Source organism: Rhyacophila brunnea, unplaced genomic scaffold (genome assembly GCF_057557595.1).
Source record: "Rhyacophila brunnea isolate RB1 unplaced genomic scaffold, BYU_Rbru_1.0 scaffold_6, whole genome shotgun sequence".
In the NCBI taxonomy this organism is placed as follows: Eukaryota; Metazoa; Arthropoda; class Insecta; order Trichoptera; family Rhyacophilidae; genus Rhyacophila; species Rhyacophila brunnea.
In genome coordinates this window covers 18,654,178-18,679,901 of record NW_028233276.1, presented here as the reverse complement: position 1 = coordinate 18,679,901, position 25,724 = coordinate 18,654,178, and the positions used below count along the sequence as shown (strand labels likewise).

General features: G+C 33.4%; 1 protein-coding gene across 3 annotated transcripts in view; it reads left to right on the top strand.

The window, feature by feature from the left end:
• The window catches only part of pyd (zonula occludens-like protein polychaetoid), a 210,948-nt gene that overhangs the window by 37,939 nt on the left and 147,285 nt on the right, over nucleotides 1-25,724 (top strand). For all 3 annotated transcript variants that reach the window (XM_085957307.1, XM_085957305.1, XM_085957311.1), the window contains exon 2: nucleotides 11,117-11,174. In XM_085957307.1, the coding sequence (XP_085813433.1) occupies nucleotides 11,117-11,174 (58 nt within the window). The remainder of the gene's footprint in view (nucleotides 1-11,116; nucleotides 11,175-25,724) is intronic.

Here is a 25,724-nt window from a genome sequence, read left to right as displayed (position 1 = left end):
TCTTATTTTTTTGCTTATCAAAATATTTCACACATTATCTGATGATGTGTATTTTGGATATATCGTAATATGTATCTGGTCTCATTAAAATTGCTATTAAGTTGATATAACATAGGAAAATCTGTAAATCATTAAAATGTTAATTTCGTTATAGTTTTTAATTAAACCGGTGCAATTACATATTAGATTTAAACACTGTTGTACTGTGTGACTTTTATAATATCAGATAAAACTGTAGGATGTCAGCAAAAGAGTAAACAAAACCCAGCTCATGGGATAACCGAATGGTAAGCAACTGTATATATTATATTTTCCCGCCAAATTGCACACAATTAAAAACAATTTATCATAAAAACAAGTAAGACGTCTTCGACAGCCCTGGGTGATTGATTCGATAAAGTCGGCAGTTTTTTTTGTCTTGTTCTCTGCGATCACTAGCTTTGAATAAAAAAAATCTATGGGTGACCATTTTTTATGAGTATAAATTATTTCTTGCATTGGCTTTTATTAATTAATAATTATTGTACCTACCAACTAAAAGTAAAGTTGCGTTACTTGTTTGTAAAAGTGTCAGACTAAATTAATTAAACTAATCGGGTAAGTAATAAAAAGTCATTAATTGAGTTAGCATTTACTTGGTAGAATTCCATTTTAAAAGAAATGAAAATATAATTAATTATATTTTCATTTCTTTTAATAAAAAGTCACTTTCTTTTATAATAAACAGACATCACTATATTAATTTTTTTTTTAAATATGCATTAGAATTAAACAATATGTACCCATTTTTTTTTTTAAATAGTTATGTAATAGGTCTTACATATTCAAAATAAATACTATTCATTAATAATGTTTTTTGGATAGCACATGAAATAAAGATGTAGGTAGATATGTATTTCAACATCCTCTCGGACAATTTCAGGTTAAAACGTTATTAATATATTATTATTAAGTTTATATCGTGGCTATCCATCATATTGGTTGCAATGTTTTCCACCAAACACCTGATTAACAAATTGAATTTAGTAACATTTACGTATATTAGAAGATATCATTTTTTGGTCACCCCATATTTTATACACTTTGACAGTGTTATGATTTAAATTAAATAAGAGATCATTATTATTACTTTAGACCAAAGCATTGTCGGCGACCTTTGCATATTACCAGTAGAGCAACAATTCCGGACCACATGTAAAAAAATCATATTTTCAATTCTCAAGGGCAATTCTGTAGAGCGTCCCCTTAAGTCAAATTTGATTCTTACGAATGAACCCATAGGCCTTAATATAAAAAGGTCGTGTCAAAGTTGTTTGTGTCAATAAATTTGCTCTATGACTCGATCCGACTCATATTTCATCAGGGCTGTCGAAGACATAAATCATAAATATTTATAATTTTAAATTTTTATTTATAATATATATTATTTAAGTTTTGTGCATCTAATGCCGGGTCCACACTGGCAACAAGTTAAGTTGCTGGCAACCTCGTTAGATTTTACGATAATTATGATGATTATCGTAAAATTTCTTAAGCAATTATGGTAAGTATCGTAAAATTTAATGAGGTTGCCAGCAACTTGTTGACAGTGTGGAAATGGCTTAATATCCACTGTGGTTCACGTAGTGGCATGGACCTGAGGTTAACTAATTCAGGAAGTCAACACCCATGATAGAATTTTTTCCAGTTTTGGTTGCATTATATTCCAAAACTCTTCTGTAAAAATCGTTTCCGATTTTATAAATGGAAATTTATCGGTGTACATAGTAAACAAACCTACGAATAAAAGAAGACAAGAAGGAACATACTGATTCATCGCAGTAAAATCTGGCAATCAAATTCGCCATTTTTAAAAGCGACGATTTTGCGTAAACAAATATCACGTGGTCTGTACGTGTGCGGCAAACTTCGAATGTGTTTGTAATTTTGTGTATTTTATGTTTGTGTATCACGCATTGTCGGCCATATTTGCCGGCCTTTCTGATTGCCGTGATTTGTACACATCTTCCTTCCTGTCTTTTTTTATTCGTAGAAACAAACAGTATTTTTTATTAGTTATATGAAGTTGGCCTTGAATCTGCAATAAAATAATACACAATTAAAAGATTTTGAAATAGAAAAAAACACATTTCCAAGCTTTCAGCCGTGCTCACTCATGAATGTCATTCGTCATTTAGATTAGTATATACACATTTTGATGTTATCTTGCAAAGTGCGAATGTAATGTTTTCAAATAATTGATATGGATTAATTATACCATCGTATTATTTTCTCGAAATCATAAACATACTATAATAGTATTTGAGTATCAACCTATGTTCAATTTGAATTGGGTTATAATAATAATATACCCGTATATATATCAATAGTATGTTTGCTACAAAATCCACCCAAGTTATCAGTACGTACTTGCACAGGTTTGATTAAAAACTATGATGAAATTAACATTTTAAAAATATTAATTCATAATATTATTTTGACAGCCCTGTTTTCTGATCGGCGTACATCTTGCAAGTGTTTATAAAATAATACTAATGTTCAGCGGCAGACAATATCAATAATAATAATAATGTTTCTTGAAATAAAATCTCCGATGATTAGTGATTTTTGCGAAAAGATCGATTTAAATTAACGTACTTACGACGCCGAGGTCCTTTTTATACTAAATTATATTTGAATGTCGGGCTCTTCAGCCCTCCCTTAAGCTCGTCGCACATACGATAGCTAAACGCACCCACAAATCGCAGGAAGTAGCAGTCTAGGAGCCCTATGCACAATCGTCTGTCATAATTACAACAAAATTACAACAAAACACTATCCAGAAAGCCTTTCATAGTTATGATCGAGTTGTCTATGGTCCACCAAATCTGCAATAGCTTCGTTCTGTTTTTCTATTGAAAATATTACTATATATAAAAATTCTCTTTTTCATAATTTAGGTAAATTATTTTGTAATTGTTAAACGATGACAAAAATATGAAAAATATACAAAATAAATTCAATAACTATAAATACACAATTAATATTTAATAAAAATGATTAAATGTCTCCGCAATTAGTGAATAATATAAGTTATTTTTTTGACCATGTTTTTCCCGATACGGTAACACTTGCCGTTGGAATGTCAGATTTTGTCATTTACAATTATTACAAATATATGCCATGGTGTGAATAATTATATAGAGTGATTAAAACTAATATTACCATGTTGGTGTATAGGTAACTAAGTACTTATATATTTCAACTACCTATCTATTGGTTTAATATTATATAAATATATAAATCTGAATAAGAAAAGTTAATTCATAATTCATTGACACTGACATTTCAATTCGATAATCGGTTTTACTAAATTAAGACAAGTACAGAATCAAGAAAGTAAAGGAAAATATGTCGTATTAAATGTCACGGATATTTAATAGTTGTTCAATACCCATATTGAGATCAATTGTTAAATGAATTTGAGTGTATTGGCCGTTTTAAAGACACGTCAATTTATTTTGACAGCAGCTGTCAGTGGTAAATGGCAATACGGAAGGGGGGCAAGGGGGCGAGTTCATAACAAAAGTAGTCTATGGTTAAGGATTCCTTATCTCTATAATCTATAGTTAACAGATGGATTTCGGCTACTTACAATTTTTACTGTTATTTTATGGTAAGTACGAATTGAGCATCGCGCTCTAGGTGTACATTTCAGGAGGAATTCAGACATAGGAATATTACGCGGAGGGATGTGAAGGTGTCTCAGTTATTTTGCTCACCCATCTACTGATATTATTTCTTTACTGCGTTGTTTTATTAATTTGTGCTCTCTGAACCAACACTCAGCAAACGATTTCCCTCCATTACCCACCACGCCTCCACACCATTTCAAGAGTATGACCTGTCGTGATGAATGTAAGCATCAAAGTTTGTTAGTGTACTGAAGTAAACAGGGAAGCATACAACCAGGGGACACAACAATAATGGGAAGTGCGTTACTTTCTGGGTGTGGTAGTAAGGAGTTTAAAAAAACTAGAACGTTGGAGCGGAGCTTGGAGCAGGAGCACAGAGCAGTGGAGCAATGGGGTTTTACCCGGAGCACCGAAAATTTGTAATACTCCACTGCTCCGGATTTTTTTTAATTATTTCGTCTTAAAATCCAATGAAAATATAATATTTGACACTTTGGAATACTGGAATTATTTTAAATACGGCTACACTGCCGAGTGATAATAACCTCATTTTTTTTGACAGAAGAGGCAGATAATGAAAGAAAATTTGGTGTCGGTTTTGTTTAATAGAATTAATAATGAAAAAAACCAATAATAAACCTTATTTCAAAACTACTTCTTTTTTCAATTTTTAAATATTTGTATATATAATAGTATATAATACCTATTAAAACTTCTTACTCGGAACGGAGCAGACCCTGGAGCAACTCAAAAAAGGGTTCGCTTCAACCCTCTGGTTAAAACTCTTGAGTGTGAAGAAATATGGAATACATTTAAATATATTTTATTTTATATTATTTTCAATAGTTACGTCTGTATTCGGCTAAGTTTGTCACGTAAACTAAACGTGCATTCAATATTAGTGATATTTAAGGACATTCCGGAGGTTGGTCTACGGCGACTGGCTTTGCATTTCTATCTTTTTTCTGCTCTATGGAGACAACAGTGTACCTCTTCCGCGCTCTACTCGCGTCTACTGAGGTAATCGCCTGGTTAAGATCTTTGATGGTCCGCTGTCCTATCGCAGTGTTTTCGACGTAGGTACTGAATCTACAACTGGTTTACTATTCGACCAAGTCGTCCAGCTTATGGTTCAACTTGATTCTGAAAACCCCATTTTCATTTTATGTTAACTACTGCAAATGTGCTATGAACATACCGTGAAACAACTCACTGCGACGTGACCGACATCGCTCCCCTGGTAAATAATAACGCAACAATATATTTTTATTTTCATGCCTAATATGTCAAATTTCACTCAAGTTACCCATTCACTTAACTTATACTATAATGTAATAATAATAAACTAACTAGCTAGTATGTAGCGTGTTTGACAACACTTTATTATGCACACAGCACACTTACTGAAATTCGATACACGCCATTTTTGATTTTATCAAATTCCTGTGACAGATGGGCCCGTCATACTGTTCTCTTCTTGTGAAGTCTCCATTATAAAACGAGTTTCTTTATTGTCTCAAATCACGTCAAAATGGCGTCAAAACGCCGGGAAACTATAGAAATAGTTGTGGTTTTCGTTACATGAAACTATTATGCAATCGTCTATTTTTATTCAGGTGTGGTGTAAAATAATGTAACCACCATCAGAGGTATAAAAGAGTGTAACCACAGTCGTATAGCTGTTTACACCATTCTCTCCCCTTTCAATGTATGTAAATTTAATACTGTCGGTATATTTTATTGCGATTATAAGTGACCTCAAGTTACTCAGGCAGTGATATTAAATTATCATATTATTATCATATCACGTTATTTCCCGAGTTCTGGGATTTATCATAATAGGAAAATTTCATTGCAATATTTCTCTGAAAAATATGTACCTACACCAATATCACTGAATTGATTAATCTAGTGTATATTATTATATAACTTCTACCTACCTAATAGTTCCCTCCAAGCCAACCGACCCGCTGTGTGTGTGACTCGGTCTTAATCAAGCATATCATGTTGCCCTAAGTTTGATGGTGAAGCGTTAGAAGTTGTTTTCGCCTGGGAATCTCCCAGGAGCAGATGCCCAAGACTCAGGTCACCACGCTCTCAAATGTGCTTTGACTGAGTTTACTGATATTTTATTTAATAAACAGCGCCCATGGGAGAGAGGAGCGTGGAGAATGAACAACAATGTATGATTATAATTAATTTACATAATATAATATGTAAAAACAAAGCTAAAACAATACGGACATACTAAACTATGTGAAAAGATCTTCGCGTCCGCAATAAGACGCCGCAAAAGCAATATTTGACTACTGAGTAAGTTATAGTTATGGGTTAATTAATACCGAGTGACTTACATTGGATAAAGTGATGTTTAGTTAATGCTGCGTTTTCATGTGGCGATTTCTGTCGTTCAACTGTATTTTGAATGACAGATGAAAGTCAATTGGTAAGTGGGAACCGTATTTCAACAAAGTTGATTAACTTGTTAATTAGATTGAACGAAGTTACTTTCTACTTTTGTCTATCCAACAGTGAATTATCATTCGAGTCAACTGCCTGTCTTGGATGCCTAGAGTGACCAATATGATAACAACTCGCTTCGGCGCTTTAAACTTAATTGTTTCACTTAAGCCAATTATGAATACGATTTAAATCGATACGTGTGGACATTCCTTTTGATTTCTTGATCAACATTCAACAGGCAGTTGAACGACAAAAATCGCCACGTGAGAACGCGGCATTAGATACGTAATTGAAAATTAAATAAGTATTAATACCTATCTGAAAACATTGAATATGGTCAATGAAAACACAGTTCAGCAAAGATTATCATATTCCACTTACGAACAGTGGGACTATAGGTCAAATCCCGCAAATCATGTAAATATAATTTGTAATATTTTCGAACAATATTAAATTTGTATGATGATACAAATGAATTTATAATGTTTTTCCCTTCTTACATCTTTGCCCACCCTTCAAATTAGGGGTTTAATGTTGAATGAACCGCTATCAACTTATTATTAAGTATCAATCATTAGTATCGTAAGAGGTTTTTTTTTAACATTATTATACATTCAGGATGTCTATAATAATATGTTCTATATTGAAGTGAAAACAGCTTTTTGTAATTTTTTGTGTTACGTTATGTCAATAAGGAATCATCATCATTGGATATAGGTACCTACCTAACCTACATACAATCCGGCGTGCGTATTGATTGCCTTTAGAGGAAGTTTCTTAACATATATTTGACAAGAAATAGTTGTAAGCCATTCGTTCAACCTATTCGATCGATGCTCTATGTCCAAACACAGAAAAAAAGAACATGTTAATTTGCCAGAATTGGTATTTGAACCCGTGAGTTGCATTTTCAAATACTAATATTCCGCCACTTGATCACGGTTCTAATATCGCATCTAGTTTGGTTGACCTAATAAGCGAACAACACCTTACTCAATCAGGCCGACACCGACAATGATGCGTTCGAGGTATTTTAAAAAATCGTAAGTGTTTGGAAACATTAGAGAAAAGAAACTGCAATTATACAATTAAGGGCCATCATCATTTCAGTAGTTTGGATTGACCAAATAAAACAGTAAATAAAACATAAAACAGACATCTTATAAAACTCTATACTTACGTATTTCCAAATTATCAACTTTGTATTTCACATAAATTAACCAAATGACCGCTGATATAACTTTCAAGAATATTTAATATAAATCTCCCAAACTTGACAAGTTTGTATCTCAATTTCTGACTGTTGTTAAAAATAACACACACTCAACTATGTTATTTTATCCTCTTTTTAAACCTTTTCCTTTTTAACCAATGATGTTAAAGACAAATTGTCTCTAGCTTTCTGCTTTTAACTCTAAATTATATTCAGAATTTTAATGATATTAAAAATGCAATTTCACACTTTAATATTATTATTTGCTTGATAGCTGTCATTATTTCATTTACATTCCAAATTCAAATTGGAATAATAAAATTATAAGGAGGTTCCCATAGCACTCGATAGTAATAATTGTATATATTGTATCTAATCGATTTTTTCAATACTTGTTTTTGATCTATATATAAAATTGAACGGCCCATTGAGTATTTCCTATTAATTAACATTTTTTAGCATTCAGTTTTGTATAACTGTATGCCATCGCACATTTCAATCTTTATTCTACTTTATATAAAATGGTTTTAACTGTTCATTGAACTCTTGTTGATTGCAATTCCGGATCGATTTACCGTGGGTACATTTTTATTTAAGACGCCAAGAATTTAAGAGATTCCTCTTCTGTCGTTAACGCATTTAACATGCACGGCTATATTTTGTATTCTTAGCTCGGCGATACTATGGGATTTCTCGACGCGATGTTCTACAGTAACTAAACTATGGTCACCGATCAATAAATACCTTTTCCTGATCAAGAAATAAAATGCATTAAAACAGGGGTCGACAACTTTTTCAGATGTATTAGCCGCTTTCAAGTGTTTGTTAGCTTTAACAAAAGAGCCGCAGGTTTTTAAGAGAAGATAGGGATTGTAATAAACTACTTAATAATAATGTAATAAAAAATGAAACAAATATGATTTATAAAAAAAAACACTTATTATTCATCAACATCAACTGCGGTCGATCCACTGCTGGATAAAGGCATCCCCTAGCTAACTCCACTCTTCTCGGTTCCTCGTTATTCGCTACAATTCACCGAAATTTATGAGTTCTTCGATCCAGCGAGTTTTAGGTCGTCCCTATGGGCGTTTAGTGGTGGCAGTCATCCAGTGGTTGTCCATTTTGCGAGCGACATGTCCACCCCATTAACATTAACATTCTGCTTGGGGCAACCTCTATCACATCGCATACTTTTGTCTGCATCCTTATCGATTGTTTTATTTGAGATTTTTCTGTGGTACGCCCAACATGCACCTTTGCATGCCGCGTTGCGTTATTCATAATTTTTGGATTTCACGTAAGCGCCCATTTTTCACGTGCATACGTGTCCACTTTTAATAAACATTGGTTGAACACTTTTCGTTTGTCACAATGGAAGGTCACTTTTGAAGATATAATTTAGGCGCCCAAATGCTATCTATGCTAGTTTGGTTCTGCGAGCAAACTCATCATTATTAACATTTATTTTGTTGTCCAAGATAGACGTATTTGTTGACTCGTTCGATTTAATTGCCATTATTTATTTATTAATATTATTATTAATTTATCATTATGGTATGCTTATTTAAAAAAAATCCTGGCTGGCCGCAGATCATTCCGTGGGGCGCGGGTTGTTCGTCACTGGTCTAAAGCGTTTATTAAAATTTTTATATATTATTGAGTTGATTTAGTTTTACAATTATTAAGAAAAAATATTTCAACCGGTTATATACATATGCTATTATGGTTATATTACCTATACTATTGTGGTTATACACACCCACGATGGTCGCGCGGCTTAAGCGTCGGCCTATAATGTTGTGAGTCCCAGGTTCGAAACCTGAGTCTGGCAATTACACAATATATTGTTTTTCAATTTGTATATGAGTAGTATGGACCTAATAGGTTGAGCAAGTGACTGACATCAATTTCTCGTAAAAACAAAATCTGTCCCATATCATCTTATTAGGATCGGACATGGTCGAAAAAAAAATCTATTACAGTTCACCGTGAGCTGTCGCACCGGAAAGACGCAGCCGTATAACGTTGAGATAAAAAAAATGACAAATGAAAAAAAATGAAAATCAATTGTTGGCGCAAGGCATTATGTTAAATCAAAGTAACTAAATCTAAATTGTATAGTAGTACATCCATACAATGTTATGTAGGTACAGCAACGAACCTTGACCTGAACAAAATGTCAAATAGTAATAGTAATATCATTATTATTACCATTATTGATTTTTGATGATTGAAAATTCAACTAACGTTAATATTAGGTCACCTAAAAATAGTTATTATATTATTTGTCAGAATTAGACAATCATTTTTTATTGTCTATGATTATAGGCATGTACCTACTTATTTAGTTTGATTAGAAACTTATAAATCTCATAATTTGATATCAAATTATATCCATTTTATATCAGTGGCGGTACGCTAATAAACCGTTATTTATTTTGACCGGAGGGGCAGCAAATTTAAACCTAATTAAAAAATAACGTCGATATTTTTCGTTTTACTTTATTTTCTTTATCATTCATAATAACTATATTTATTATATAAACTCAATCGTTACATTTTGGAACATATTAGTTATTTGACAACGTGATGAATAATACCTAACTAGATTATCAAATCATCAATCATTAAGTCAAGTAAAAACATGTAGCATTAACCAAAAACTTGTTTCAAAACCATTTCAAAATTTATAATAGCTACACAATATACTTAATAGGTATACATAATCATAAACAAAAATCTGTAATGTTTTTATGTCCCACTCTAAAAGAATTTTCGTCTATATCCCATATACCTAGGGATTACAATACCGAATGAAAATACCAATACCGATATTTCCTATTAAATACCGACATTCGTAAAATAATTGGAAAAAAACGGAAGTATGTACCAATAAATATATTATAAGTATGTAAAAAACGTTTTGAAATATTAATATTTTATAGCATGTGTCACAAACAACGATGAAGGACGGAAGTAAACCAGACATCGCGTAGCCTGACAAAAAATACAGTCATGTTAAGCCTTTCATGTTATTTAACACATTTTCTTTCACTTTTAATACCGAATATATCGGTATTGTCTGATTTTTAAAACCGGTATTTCGGTATCGAAAAATACTGGGTTACCGGTATTAATTGCAATCCCTACATATAGGTACCCAGAGAGTTGAAATTTGGTATACACGTGGTAATTCAGTGTCGTTCCGGTATGCCAAACATATCATATAACTATTGTGAATGGTTTCAGCATCGAGCCAGAAACGTCGAGGAAAAAATGAGAAAGAACACGTGGTGGCAACCCAAAAGTCTATTAAGATGATTTCATACAACGTTCTTAAAATAAAACTAAGTAACCTTTTTGTTAACGAATCTATCGATTTGAATCCTTTACTAATACATTTCTCATGGAAGGTTTTCAGACAGGTGTAAATAAAAACATGAGTGCCGTCGATGTACTTTTCATGATAATGGAAATTAAACATTGCATGAGTCCGCATTGTCGTTTTACGCCAGGGAGAGTAGGGATCTGGCAGGGGGTTTAGCCGTCGAATTTTGCTTGAAGGCGAATCACAGTGTATATTCAATTTATTCTAAACTTGTCAGCTGAATGTGTTTTTGATGTAAATGTTTTGCTTTGGTTGATTGAGTATTTTAGCAAATGCTTTGCACGCCACTTCTCCAGATAAGTACAAAATATTGTTTTTGTTTCTTCATCCGTAACACACAAGTAATTTAACTGATTGCCTTGCGGTTTGTTTCAGGTGTCAATCTACTGGAGACGTTCAAAGAAAGTATGGTCATAGAATGCAACATTAACAGGTATGTAAACATTATCTATTTTAGCACCTTTATTTTAATTGTTAAGATACATTCAAAGGTTTGTGTAAACACGGGGAATGTGCAATTACATACCCAACAACCTAACAAATCACGGTAGTGTTTGCTTACTGGGCAGTCACCTAATAAACATTAGTAAATTTCATCAACACCAAATGAGTGTTTGACGGCATACTTTGTTTTTCTCGAAGATGTCGATAATTACGTCGTAGTAGTCTACCTTCATATTGAAGGCATATCTTGAAAGAGGGTGGAGCATCGTCACCTCGTCTCCCATCCACACGAAAACTGAACCCAGACCATAATTTTGATTTTGACGTAAAATGAAATATCCCTTATGCAATCGAGACATAGGTCTGGGCACTCTATGGAGGGCGATCAGGTACTACACGCCCGTACTAGTTTACTGAACTTAAATCGTGACGTTAAAGGAACGGACAATAAGAAGGCTGAACGTTTCATAGGTTACACATATGGCTGTATCACAGTGGCGAAGGGTGGAGGTAGGCTCTTAAGATCCGCCATAAACAGTGCACATTAAACTTTTTCAGACATACGTATTTGTTTTCATTGAAATAAGACTACAATATACAGATAGTGTTAGTTAGTTTTTAAAATTCAATTAAACCCTGAGAAACCAAGCCATAATAGATAATAGTCAAAAAATACATGTCTATCTATAAAATATGCAATTAAATCATACATAACTTTGAATATTTTATAAATAGAATAATATTTTTTATTTATTATATTTTGGCTTAGGCAGGGCTTAATGAATTAAAAAAATTAACCAACAATATGTGTAATATGTATTTTTAATCCAACGAAAACAAATAACTATGAATGAAAAAGTGTGCACAATTTTGTCGAATTGCCCAAATTAGACCAAAACTATTATGGTTTCATTTAGGCAGGGTTTAATTGATTTTTAAAAACTAACTAACACCATCTGTAAATTGTAGTCTTTGTTCAATAAAAACAAATACTTATGACTAAAAAAGTTTAGTGTGCACTATTTATAGCGAATCTTAACAGCCTACCTCCACCCTTCGCCACTGATCAGCACATCATGAAAATATCTGCCTGATCACATTGCCATTGAAGAGGTTTTAAGACGAGCCAATAAGAAGCGAAGAAAGGGTTCATATTTCGGCCATATTTTTCGTAATGAAAAGTGTGATTTACTCTAACTAATAATGAAGGGAATTATTGTGGGCAGGAGAAGTGTGGGTAGAAAGAGATTAACTTGGCAACGTAACAACGCAAGTGGCTCAATGTCCAAGGCGTTGGGGATCTGATACGACTGGGCCAGGATAGGATTCACTATAATTTTGTTTCTACGTACTCTTATCTCTCGTGAACCCTATTAGTCATGTATAGGGAATCCAATCCCGAGCCAAAATTCTGATCCCGGGATTTCGGGATTACAATTTGACAATCCCGGGATCCCGGGATTGGCATTTTTGCCATTGTTAATATAAATTTTTTATATTGACAAATAACATTGATAAAATCGGTCAAAAATAAATCTAGTATAATTTATACTATTTAAGACATTTATTGTTAATATTGTGTAAGTTTAATCTATGTGTACTTGCCAGACCCAGGATTCGAACCTGGGACACACGGCGTTATAGTCCAAGTGGCTGACATCTATTTCTCGTAAAAAACAAAATCTGTCAATACAAACCTCTACTCCGTGGAGGCCCATATGATCCTATTAGGATGGGACATGGTCGAAAAAAGAAAAGATGTTCAATCTTGGAAATACATAGGTTTAATGGAGTAAATAATATTATTATATAAATAATAATGTGAAAGTAAAACAGTATTATTTATTTATGAAAATATAATATAATACGATTATTTCTAATGTATTTATATGTTATTAAAAGTATTTTTTTCTGTTATATTTTCGTGTTTATTTTATTTTCCATAAAAATTGATAAAAAAAATCAATCCCGAAAGTTTCGGGAATATGTTTACCAATCCCGGGATTCATAGGTATCGAAAATAGTTCGGGATCCCGGGATTGGAATCCCTAGTCATGTACATTCAGTTAAAGCACACTTTCGACATGTACATGGTGACTTCGGTCTTGAGTAACTGCTCCTGACACATAACCTGAGTCAGATTCATGACCGGGCGTAGTGTGAGGCGGTTGTGGTTTCGTGAGGCCATCAATTTCAATGGCCCAGGATGGGAGGTGGGATTTGTAACAGAAGAGTTTGGAGTCCGCACTTTAGAGATGGTAAATACAGTGACATTAAATTAACTATTTTTTTTATTCAACGAATAATTCGATTTATTTAGATTTAAGAATAATATAACCAATAAATAAATTCAATTTAGAAAGCGCTGCAGAGAGTATTGATATTTATTTTATAGCAGTGATATTTGTAAATTTACGTAAAAGTTATCCAACCCTACACTTACACCTAAAAATCGTACAAATTACTACTTCGGCATTGATGCAGAATGTAGATAATAGACATATGTATTTTGCGTATGGATATCGATGAAAATTACATTCGGCATGAATGGTTTTCTGTCGTTTGTGACTCGGCCTGAAAGATTCGGCAAATGTTCCTTCCTATAAGTTTTTGTAACAAACACCGGACGTGGTTGTTCATGGAGGTTTAAAGATTATTACTATTTAAAAATAAGTGTGTGATTTTGGGATTATAAATATACCATTTCAGGTTCAACAACTCTTTCATTCAGTCTGGGAATTCGTGTAGGTATATCATTATAATGTATTTTACATTAGCCAGATTTATTACTGGAGCAATAGTTTGAAAGTTTGCCAGTAGAAAAATCGCAAACCGAGATGTCGACTTCGGGGCCCCAATAGTGTACAGAAAGACTTGCGAGCGCCAGGAGTCATTCATTGTCTTGAGAAGTGGAGAAGAAGATTGTGTGGAATGTTGGAGTCTGCTTGAGACGGCCGAGGAAGAAGAAGTCTGTATCCAGAGAATGCACCTAATAATAGGTTGAGGGAATGGGTGACAACCATTTTAATCGTAAAAAAATCGTTTAAAATTCCTTTTCGGAAGGCAAACCAGGGACAACATCGTATTGTAGAGCGAATGATCAGAATGATAACCTACATACGTATGTTGTGAAACAAAATTTATCATTAATTGTATTTCAATACTTACTTTAACGAGTTAATAATTTTGTTAAGTTAGAATGTTTCAAATTATCTACAGGACAAGTTACTTACGAAGCTAAACACTAACTTGTATTTAATTTTAAATTATAGCCGACAAACACCTGACCAATAAAAAAGCACATCTTTAATACTACATAAGTGTCTCTTAAATTGGGATTTAATCAGTACATTTTAAATTCCTCATAAAGTAAGGCATATAAACAAGAATTTCATTTATAATCCCATATGAATAGATAATTTTTAATTGGATTGATAGTAAATTTCTCAATTCAGATAAATTATTATTCAATATTTTTATGCACAGTGCTGGAGTAGGGATATATATATATTTTTTTAATCTATTTAGTAAAAAAAAAACTGTATCATAACCTACGGGTTAGCTGCGTATATGTATATGTTATATTATAACTGAAAACAAGTGAAAAGAAATAAACACGTCGAACAAAAATAGAAAATATTATTAAAAACATGCTCTGTGAAAATTCAATAATTATGTAGAAAAGAAATACCTCCAACATAATATTGTGCTATGCACAGTACAGATTAATAAATAGAATTCAGATAGGCTATACCACCCCAATACACTACATTTTGAAGCAGGGTTTTGAATGTGTGAGTGTCCTGCGAAAATTAAACACTTATTATAGACGTGCAATAGTGTGTGTTGCAACTTTCAAATACACCAATATTGGATGAGCGTCAGTGCATAAACCGAGAGCAGTTGTCATAGCGAAGGACAAGCTTAGAATGACGTATCATTGACACGTGTTTAAGTTTATCCCATATACTTCCACACTCGAGATAGTTTGCCTGTTACTCCACACCCATTAGGTATTTCAGTTCCCATTAATTCTGTGTTCCCAGGTGCTATGAAATACGTCAACCATGCAAGATCATGCAATATCATGTCTATCTTGCGATGTTGGCGATTTTATGGACCGCACAATAAATTATACGAGGCGCTAATGGAAACATGAAAATTAGTTGAAATTGAAATTTTCCACCCTGTCAACTTTTTTCGCAACAACACAAATTTCGTGTAGAGTCAAAGTCGAGATATATTTTTTTTGCTTTCCTTTCAAAAACAAAATAAACGGTACGATTGACTTCTCTTGAAATAAAAATCCGTCCAGATTCAAGGTCGATAGATTTTATAAGCTTTCATTTAAAAAAAAATACGGCCAAATTCAAAGTCGAGACGTTTTTTGTAACCAAACATTGCTCTGGGTGGAGTACATAATTTATTTTGGACTCGATCCAACTCATTGTGTGATAAAACACAATTATACCATGTCTTCCTTTTATTCTCCATAACTGTTTTGAAGTCAGTAGTATGTATACCTATTGGACAAAAAAACACATGTCAAGAAAAGCGAACACATTATATTACTAATTATTTGTACGACGTTTATTCTAGCTAAGTATCCACGATAATGGTGGCAACATTATAATAATGTTTCCTGGCGATACATCTTAAGAAAATTATATCACCATTATTTTATTTTTACCGAGCGCTAAGTATTCCTATTAAATTAATGCATGCTGTGGATAATGTAATGAAGGAAGAATGGAGCCAAAAATGATGTCGATTTTGTAGAATTAGATGATCAAAACAAACAAACGTGGATACAGATAAGGCCTATTAACATAGGTACAGACAGTATTACATCAGTATTTGGTCAGTGATGTAATTTTATCTAAGTATATTTTTAGTTTATTCCTATTTTTAATGATGAAAGTAAGTAGTCTATATTGTATTGTACAAATTTAAGTAACTACATCTACACAAAGTATTTTAGTTGAAGAAACGACACACTAATTAAAACTATCTAAACATGTACTGTAAACCAACAGCACACGTCTCCGTTGCTGTCAGTGTCACAAAAGAGACTTTTATTAATTGCAGTAAAGTTAAGTTAAATATTTACTAAGGTGGTATAAGACGTGTGCTTCTAACTTCTTTATAATCATTAAAATCGGTCTCACAACTTAACATGTACCGCGCTTCCTGGAACAAGTCTGTAATATGTGAAAAATATAGTTTTGAGATTATCCAATTAATTTTTTTTATCCTCTTCAGATCATCTGGTAATGTAAAAACAAAGAACTCAGAAACCACGCTGATAAAACTGACGTAGATGAAGGTAAATGTAATAGTTTCGAGCCATGGTTAAACTGTAGTAAGTGTTTTACTACAGTCTACTTCAGTGCTTAATAGGCATAACTTCATCAGAAGTAAGACTCCATCTTTGTGAATAACTCAGGAATAACATTGATTATGTCGGTTGCCAAATTTTCAAAATTCCTTGATTTATATAGGTACTACAATTTTACCGTTTATTAACCGGTTAAGTGCCAATTAACTAATTGCGGCATAGAAAGGATTGAATAGTGATAAAAAAGTTGTAGGTAGGTATAGTCAGTGTATACTTATAATAAATTCTGGATACCGGATAGCGATATAATGTCATTATTGAAATAATACTATGTGTATAAAAGAATCTTCGTTTGTGTAGTATGTAGGTATATGCCAAACGACAGTCTGTAGTAAAATGTTGACTTTTTCAATTAACGTGTTCAAATATTTAGGGCATTGGCGTTTGTAGTATTCTTCTCTGTTATAATAGTACATAATATTACCTCCTACCGTCTCCTGAATATGTGCTTATCGAATTGTGTTGTACTCCTATGGATATATATAGTTAGAACACTCGCCTCTGGGTCCAAAATAATACAGTGATCGGGTCAATTTGAAGTGTATTTTGAATAGATTTATATTTTGATACTGGGCATAATATACGTGATATATGTCGTAATTTATACGTTGTAATAGTGATCTCGATCTGTCTTAGAATGGAAATGGATAGCTAATAATAAAACCTAACAACAATTATTGACCTATATTAAATTAAAACACCTCCACGTAGAATTGGTGAAGAGTGTTCGTTAGACGAAGGTAAACGATGAGATAACGTAAAGAATATTACGTTGTTCACCAGCGCATGTATTATAAGCACAGTCATGGGTGGAAAACTTGTCCGTATAAACGAGATGACTATAATTTCTAACACATTTTTCTTTTCTATTGAGATATCTGTAGCATTATCATGCATTGTTGTTTGATTTAATAAAACGAATTTTTGTAGTACTTATTCCACTTTTAATCAATAAATTAGGACCGGTTTCGTCCGCTTCAGAGGGACATTTTCATTATCATGCCTCAGTAGTGTAGAATTAAGGCTATACTTCAGCTGGGGCACGGTCTAAAACGATCGTGACTACGCGACGCGAAGATTGTGCAAATGACGCGTGCAGACCAAAACATAATTTGTCATAAAAAGTCAACATGCGTCCATTTAATGTTATGTTTATTGTTCTATTACTAATAATAATAATATATTCATTGACATGTTTTCTTTTTCAAGTAAATGGGTAACGTTTTTTGGCCATCTTTACACGATTTAAGAATTAATTCCCCCGTCGCCATCACAAAACAAATTGACGTGTTCACAGCTCGACTTTCGCTCTCCGATTGCCAGCCAGTCCGAAATTTCGTCGCCCCTGTAGTTGAAAATTATTTGCCATTTCACCGAATTACCGTCTTCATGAATTGATTTATTAACGTTAACTTAATAAATTAATGATAGTTATCATTGAAATACTAAATATAGATATCACTGTTTGATTAGTTGTTATTTCACTACATCATTATGGCGAAGGAATAAATCATTTTGCAATAATAAATATTGTGATAATTATAATAATATGTTCAGTAACATTTTCATAATACTTAAAGACCCTTCGCCACTGTCACGCAGCGAGGGTCCGTTTACTACGCCCGGAGCATCGGAGTTGTGGACATCGTCAAACAAAAAAATGCCTGTTACAGACCTGGGCTATTTCATATTCCATAATGCATCTAATGAGTAGAGTCACGAAGGAAACGACACTGAGTAAATAGTGGTAAATAATGAAATTGAACACTCGTGCCAACCAATGTCAGTGGCCTACGATGTCTCTGCTTGGACATACATATTTGTTTAACAGATCAGTTGCTTCTAATATTCATTTTTATTTCAGTGAGAATGGACTTAGTGTGTTTTACGGTGATAGGTATTGTGTAATATTGTGTTATATTGTGTTGTCAATCAGCTTCATTGTCGATACCACGTATCTGCAGAAACATGTCAGTCATTGTGTTGTGCGCTCAATAAACTTTGTAAATTAATAAATAGGTATTTCATATCAATGGTAATTTTGAAGATTTTTGTAACATGTAAAATAAAAAATGATTTGAATTTGAAAAGATTGGGTAAACATAATATGACATGTCTAGTGATGACATATTTTATGTTGCGGTGTCTACGATTGCCAAAATTAAAAATTTGTTTATCCTTTTTTGTCAATTTTTTGACGGCAATCTTCCGACTTTCCGCGACTCCTGGTGACTACACCAGCCAATATAATATGACTAGACAGTAGACACAATGGATTCACAGCTAAGATTATAATATAGGCTTGGATGTGTTACGCTACAGCATATCCATGTGGTGGAGAAGTTCAGGATACAAACAAAATAATCCGGAAATGTCCTGAAATATGTATGAAAATGCAGAGGTGCTTAAGTCGGTCTAACCAATTTGTTGGGGCCATCGAAGCCGTCCGACCTAATCGCCAATTACAAATTTTATTGCATTTAAAATAAATTAGGTAGGTGTCTTACTGGGGACGTGAAGTTTCACATAGAATATTCTCCAGTTTTAAATTAGTTTTGTTTTGTATTATTTTGATATTTGTTTTTTTTGTGAGTTCTCCGTGTCCCCCTCTCCCATGGGTATATTTATATTGACGAAGTCAATTTAAACTCAGTCACAGTACACTTGGGTGTGTGGTGACCTCAGTCTTGGGTAACTGTTCCTGAGACATTCCCAAGAGTAAAAAAACTGCTAATACTTCACAACCAAATGTAGGGCCTCGTGATACGCTAGATTAAGACCGAGTGTGGTACGGGCCGGTTTGGGTTTGGTGATCTCCCTATTTTCAAAACTCGGTTTGATTTCATTATATGATAAATACGACGTAGTTCTACTCTATTATTTTGTCTTTCTCTGTGGTTCATTCTCTATATCTAAATAATTTAAATAATATGCCTATTGATTGAAAAAAAAATGGCGTAAAATTCGATCCGTTACCTTGTTGTGAAAAGCCGAGCGTGCTAACCCATGTTTGACTGGGCGATGGGAGCTTTTAATGGTATGTTTTTATTTGAACAAACCACAACATAATATTTATGTCAGTGGGTATGTATCACGATATAGACATAAAAATTGATAGACTATTGATTAGCATATTGACACTAATTGATATTCAATTTATTTCATTCAATGAAACATAAATAGATACCTATAATTTATTAGTTTCTTATGACGCGGCATCTGTTGTCAATTAGCATATTTTTCTAATTTTATTACAATGTATGCACATCTAAAATTGGCTTTACTAAAAAACAGAAAGAAACTCGACATTTATGAGCAGGTTTTTTTGAATATGGAATGGTACAGTTTTTTTCTGTCATCCATGTGTGTTGATAAATTTACGGTATTCAACTCAATAAAACAAATTTATTGTGCCTAAAAACTGCATTCGTACGAAAATACATTCGTTCACTAACTGCAAAGATCTTTTTACCAAAATATCATAGACTAGATACAACTTAAAGTTCTGTGATCGCCGGAAACGAAGTTAAATAATTATGACTGCATCGAATAGGAATTATTATTTTGTGACATTAAATTGAATGAATTCTTTCGTTTATATTCGTTTCTTGGTAGCTGCAGACAATGACGATAATACCTATAATACTCGTACCAATAAAAAGAGTCTTTTTGTTTCGTCAGATAAAATAAATTCGTATGTGAATCGTATGTGTAAAGTGCTGCATGGTTTTTGTCACAGGCGAAGTTAATAAAATGGTTAATATTTCGAATGAAGTTTTTATGATTTGATGAAATTCGTGTTTACATTTCTTGTTGGTTCAGGTGACTTCACAGGAGGTTCACAAGTGCTTTTATGGTGCCAACTATACGTTTTTGGTGCAAATACATTGTTTTAATTATCATAAAACACAATAATCCTACATAGTAACATACTCAGGAGTACTCAGGACCAGTTTCGTCCGCTTTAAAGGAACATTATAGTGTTCACTAATCTCAAGCATATAATTGTTTTCCGTAGTTACTTAGACAATTTACCGTGCGAACAATCCAAAGCTTCTTCAAAAAACTATGTATTACCATTGCGATATTTAAGAAATTTAATATTCACAAATCAATGATTTATTATGTGTTTCTAGTGTCTACTTATTACGGATAGGAGTGTCTCCTGTATAATTTGAGCTTAATGAGCTTTGAGTTAATTCAAGCTTATTAAGTATGTACCTAACTAAACAAGCAAAAGCAAAATAGCAAAGCAAAATATCGCCCTACATACGGTGGTTACAAGGCAACAGTCATAAAGTAAACAACTACGATTAGAATCGTGTAATTATTAACGACGTATACTTTTCCTCTCTCTCCTCGGTTTGCCTTTGTTGGACTAGTCCACATGGAAGGAAGACAATCGGAAAAATTACGTGATATTTGTTGAGATCGAAGGTCAATCCAGATGGATTAAAAAAATCAAGAATGCCACGGGTTTTCCACTGACACAGGTCCTGCGAGCCGTTGGATGCCAAGAGAGATGAAGCCAACCCGCCTAGAAAAAAATCTTCTTTATTCTGTATCCTGTCAATTCGTCCAACTATACAATTACCTACCTTTAAATGTTGCACGTTATATTTACACAATTCCGACCATGTCCGATCCTAATAAGATCATATGGGCCTCCACATAGTGGAGGTTTGTATTAACATATTTTTTGGTTTTTTTTACGTTTTTTTTACGTCCATACTCTGACTTGATTGAAAAATAATATGTGTACTTGTCAGTCCCAGGATTCGAACCTAGGCCGACGCTTAATTATGATGAAGGCAAGTAATTAAGCGGGATTTTAGTAGAAGGCGTTCGAAGTGTGTGTAGAAATGCACACGGAAGTAAAAGAAAGTCACACAAATCCAATAATTTGTATTCCTGGTTGGAATGTTTTCGCCAGGTCCGTCTTTCGTCGCAGGGCAATTCCCGCGTAATTTATATCCGAGCTTTCGCTGAATGAGAAGTGTCGTTCCAGAGAGATTCATAGAGCCAAGCGTCAACGACAACAATAATAAGAAAAGTGAAAAAATGCCGCGCGTTCCTCGTGCCCGTGCGGTGCGGTGCACCGAATTTAGACGTTTTTATCTCATTTCGCTCGGGCAAACAGGCGTGCAGTAATGGTTTTGGATTTTACTTTTCGCAGGGCTACCATTTGAAATGTTATAATTTTATTATAATATCCTAATGGTTGGTAATGTAAGTGATCTCGACGTCAATGACTAGAGACAATTGATGTAATTGTAATAGAACAGCGGAAGGTAATGACAAGGCCAAGGCTTGAGTTAACATGAAGTGCCTTCGGTAGAAGGATAATCTTCAATTGTATTGATGTGATGTCTTCATTTTTAAATGATTATTGCCGCCTACCCATCAGATAACAAATACATAATGTCAAAATATCAAAATTAGTATGAAATTGAAATGATGTTTTCTGTTGTTCAGTGTCTACATCAGTGTTTCCCAACGTGGGCGTACGTCCCACCGGGGTGCAATTTGACTGTTTTGGGGGGCAATGAGCAAATCATTAATATTTGTTAGAAATTGCTTTCACACCTTAGATAATTCAACTGATGTTGCTAGATATAACTGATGTGGATATGCAGCATTAAGAAGAACTCTTTGAATTGCAAAATGATGAATCTTGTAAAACACTATTAATTAACATAAAAAATACAATGGCGCGGCTTTGTGTCGAGACAGAAACAAAATAGGTAGGTGCCCAATTATGATAAATTTAGCAAGAAAATTACTATTTATATATAATATGTAATATATATGATACATAAAGAAACCATATAATTATGATTGGGGGGGGGGGGCATAGAGATTTTTGAAGCGTTGAAGTTGGGCATGGTACAAATTAGGTTGGGAGCCACTGGTCTACATGAATAATGTTATTATCTCTACCTACCATATAATTTTGAATAAATTTTATTTAAAATCTGCTTTTAAATTGGATTATACCCCGCCGCATTGAACAATGGAATCACTATTATTAAACTGTCAATTCAATATACGAATATACCTGGTACCTACGATAAGTTTTAATGTACCTACTTCTTTTGCGAAGCTATACATTGCTCTTATTTGACTATACGTCTCACAAGACAGCCTGCGGCCGCAGGTATTTCTGCTAATGTGGGTACTTAAATTAATGTATAGTATTCATAGCCCCCTATGAAGCGGACCCCCAGGCCAAGATGTTTGGCGGTTTCCTATCTATTGCTATGGTTAAGGGCAGGCCGCAGGGTGATGTTCTACAGTAGTGTTCCCCAACTAGTATTCCGTGGAACCCTAGAGATCTGCGAGGTAAAATTAGGTGTATTTCGTGTATTTATAGCGATTTTTTGTATTTTTAAATAAAGCCAGTTAATTTATTATTAGAGTTGTCGGCACGTCTTGGCATAATTATTGGTAATTAATTGTGGTAGTCAAGTAACATGTGACCTTTCGTCACATTGGATAAATAGTCATTTTCATTAGTCAAGAAATATACTAAAAATAATTATAAAATAAAAATTTACCCTTGAATTATCATTTAAATATATCAATCATCATATTACATTTAATTGCATCGCATAGCCACATATTTTTAAATGTTAAAATTCTTTACATAAAATAGCACCGCAGGCGACTTTTTTTAAAAAATTAAAGTAAATTTATATTGTCTGTTTATCTCACTTAACTGGCTGAATCGCCACGCCTGGCCCCCTTTAAGCCCGGGCTCCTAGACTAGAGCCCTGTCATCCCCCCATTGTGGGGGCTATGATATTATTTATATACTTCTGACTGGTTTAAGGGGTCGTCCATATGTGACTCCAAGTAAAAGTCACAAAAACCAACAAAATATAAACTCAATTTTTAGAGAATAAACTATTCCGTGAGATCATTATACTAAAATCAAAGAGTACAGATATGTGCCGCAATTTAGACAGGGGGTAAAATGTTTTGTAACGGATGGGTTATGGTTGGGGAGGGGGTGGTGAAAACTTCTGAAAATCGTGTGACGTCAGTTATAAACCATCCTAAAAGTTGTTTATGTTTGTGTCGTGCTTCGGATCTCGCTTGTGAAGAGTGATTAAATTCTTAGGTACCTACAGCATATAATTAGGAATTGTCGCTACAATAAGTTTAAATAACATGTTTTGTACCATATACTTAATTTTGTTAGTTTATTTTCCCTCATATTACTAAAGCCAATAATGCTTGTTGGTGCTGCGTTTCAATTTATCTATAAATTTTGTCATATATATTTTAATTACTTCTGTTGGACAATGAAATATGTTATCTTTTTTATTTAGAAGTTGTTTGTGTGATTATAATCTTTCAAAAGTGGAAATAATTTTAAAATAAGACATTTTGTTCAGTTGCCACTCTGGCAACCCTATGTTGGCGTCTTCCCAATGCGACGTCCTCCGCCGTCAAGTTTCAGCGTCGCGTCAGTCAGTCGTGAACAAGTACGACGCTCACCCACTGAGTTTTCTTTCTCCCGCGCTTATTAAAACTTTTAGCGCGCTAATGTTGTTAGTTGCCAGTGACGAAAAATATTCACCTCGAGTGAGTTGACACTTGTGCGCTTTTGACAGCTGTTTTGAAAAGTGCATCAAGTCGACTTGGAATACGTTTAATTGAAATGTTTCTGTGCAGTTACTTAAATAAATGAAACAGGCCATAAGTGTTTAGTGCCAGTGCAGTTTTCAGAGTGTAACAAATTGTGGAATCAATTATCAATTATATTTTTGTAAAATGTAATAACGATAGTTGTATACGAAGAAGAAACATAAGCTTTAGAGAAATATTCAAATATATATATTTAGGTAATATATGATATGATATACGAAGCGCTTTTTCCATGAAAGGGACTTCTCCAGACAGATATAAAATTATGAATGGATACATTATCATTAATAATGAGCATACAGCAAATTATGATTGTATTGTTATTTTTAACTTGCAAAAAAACCAACAATTTTAAATACTTCAGAATAGATTGATAATGTCAATAATTCCAAAGTGATAATGTTTTATTTAGCAAAATTCGATCTTTGTTTTAATTATTTCAACATTTAATAATGGTATTGACCAGTTTCGTTCACTTTAAAAGAGAGTTCCGGGTATCTATACAAATAAAAGTCGTAATAATGTACCTAATATTTATACGTCTGGTAAACACTAAGCAGCAGTGGCGTACGACAATTTTTGCTTATATTGATGCTGTTGGAAAATACATATAGATGCACCGCACCCCCTATTTGTTACATAATTATTATTTACTTATGGTAAGTTGGGCGCGTGGTGAAATAATGCAGTAGTATAGTGTGAGGTATTGCGGAGTAGTAACTCTACAATATTCTAAAATGAACACGTAACTATCACTACTATAGAAAAAATAGAGTAATCGTGTAACATGTTATATGCCTTTCCCGGAGGAGTTTCAGCCATATACCTGGTCACATTAGAAGCTATTGGGGCGATTGCTACCTTCCCGGTTCCATTATTGTATGACCATTTCTGTGATTTTCTTTTTATTATAGAATTGTACAATATATACATAATATTATTATATAGTTCTTTATAGATTATTTCTGTTGATGTTCCTCATTTACGGCATATATGGAGGGCACGCCACTGCTAAGCAGTATTGCAAAACTAACAAAAACAAACAATTCACTGTACGTTTAGTTTTATTTGTATATAATTAATATAATCTCTCTCCCCAACGAATTGATAACTCTGCTATTAACACTATAAAAGCGATTAAACGCTTTCATACACTTTATTTGTTTCTCGTTGTAAGCTCAAGCTTGTTACTTCGTTGTGAGCTTTTAAAGCTTTGTTAGCCAAACCAACCAATATTTTCTTTCGATAAATTAGTTGTATTACAATATAATGATTGTTATACATTTTTTGAATACGAGATAATTTATTATGCTCATGTGGGTCTATGTTATACACAAGGCGGCTATCGGCGGCCAACGACGGTAGTTTATCATATTTATATTGTATTGAGGCGGTTAATTGTTACAATACGTTAACCGTCTAAACTGTCAAAAAATGCTATGTTTTAACAGCCCTTCTCTTGACTGTGTTAACTTTTAGAACGAGATA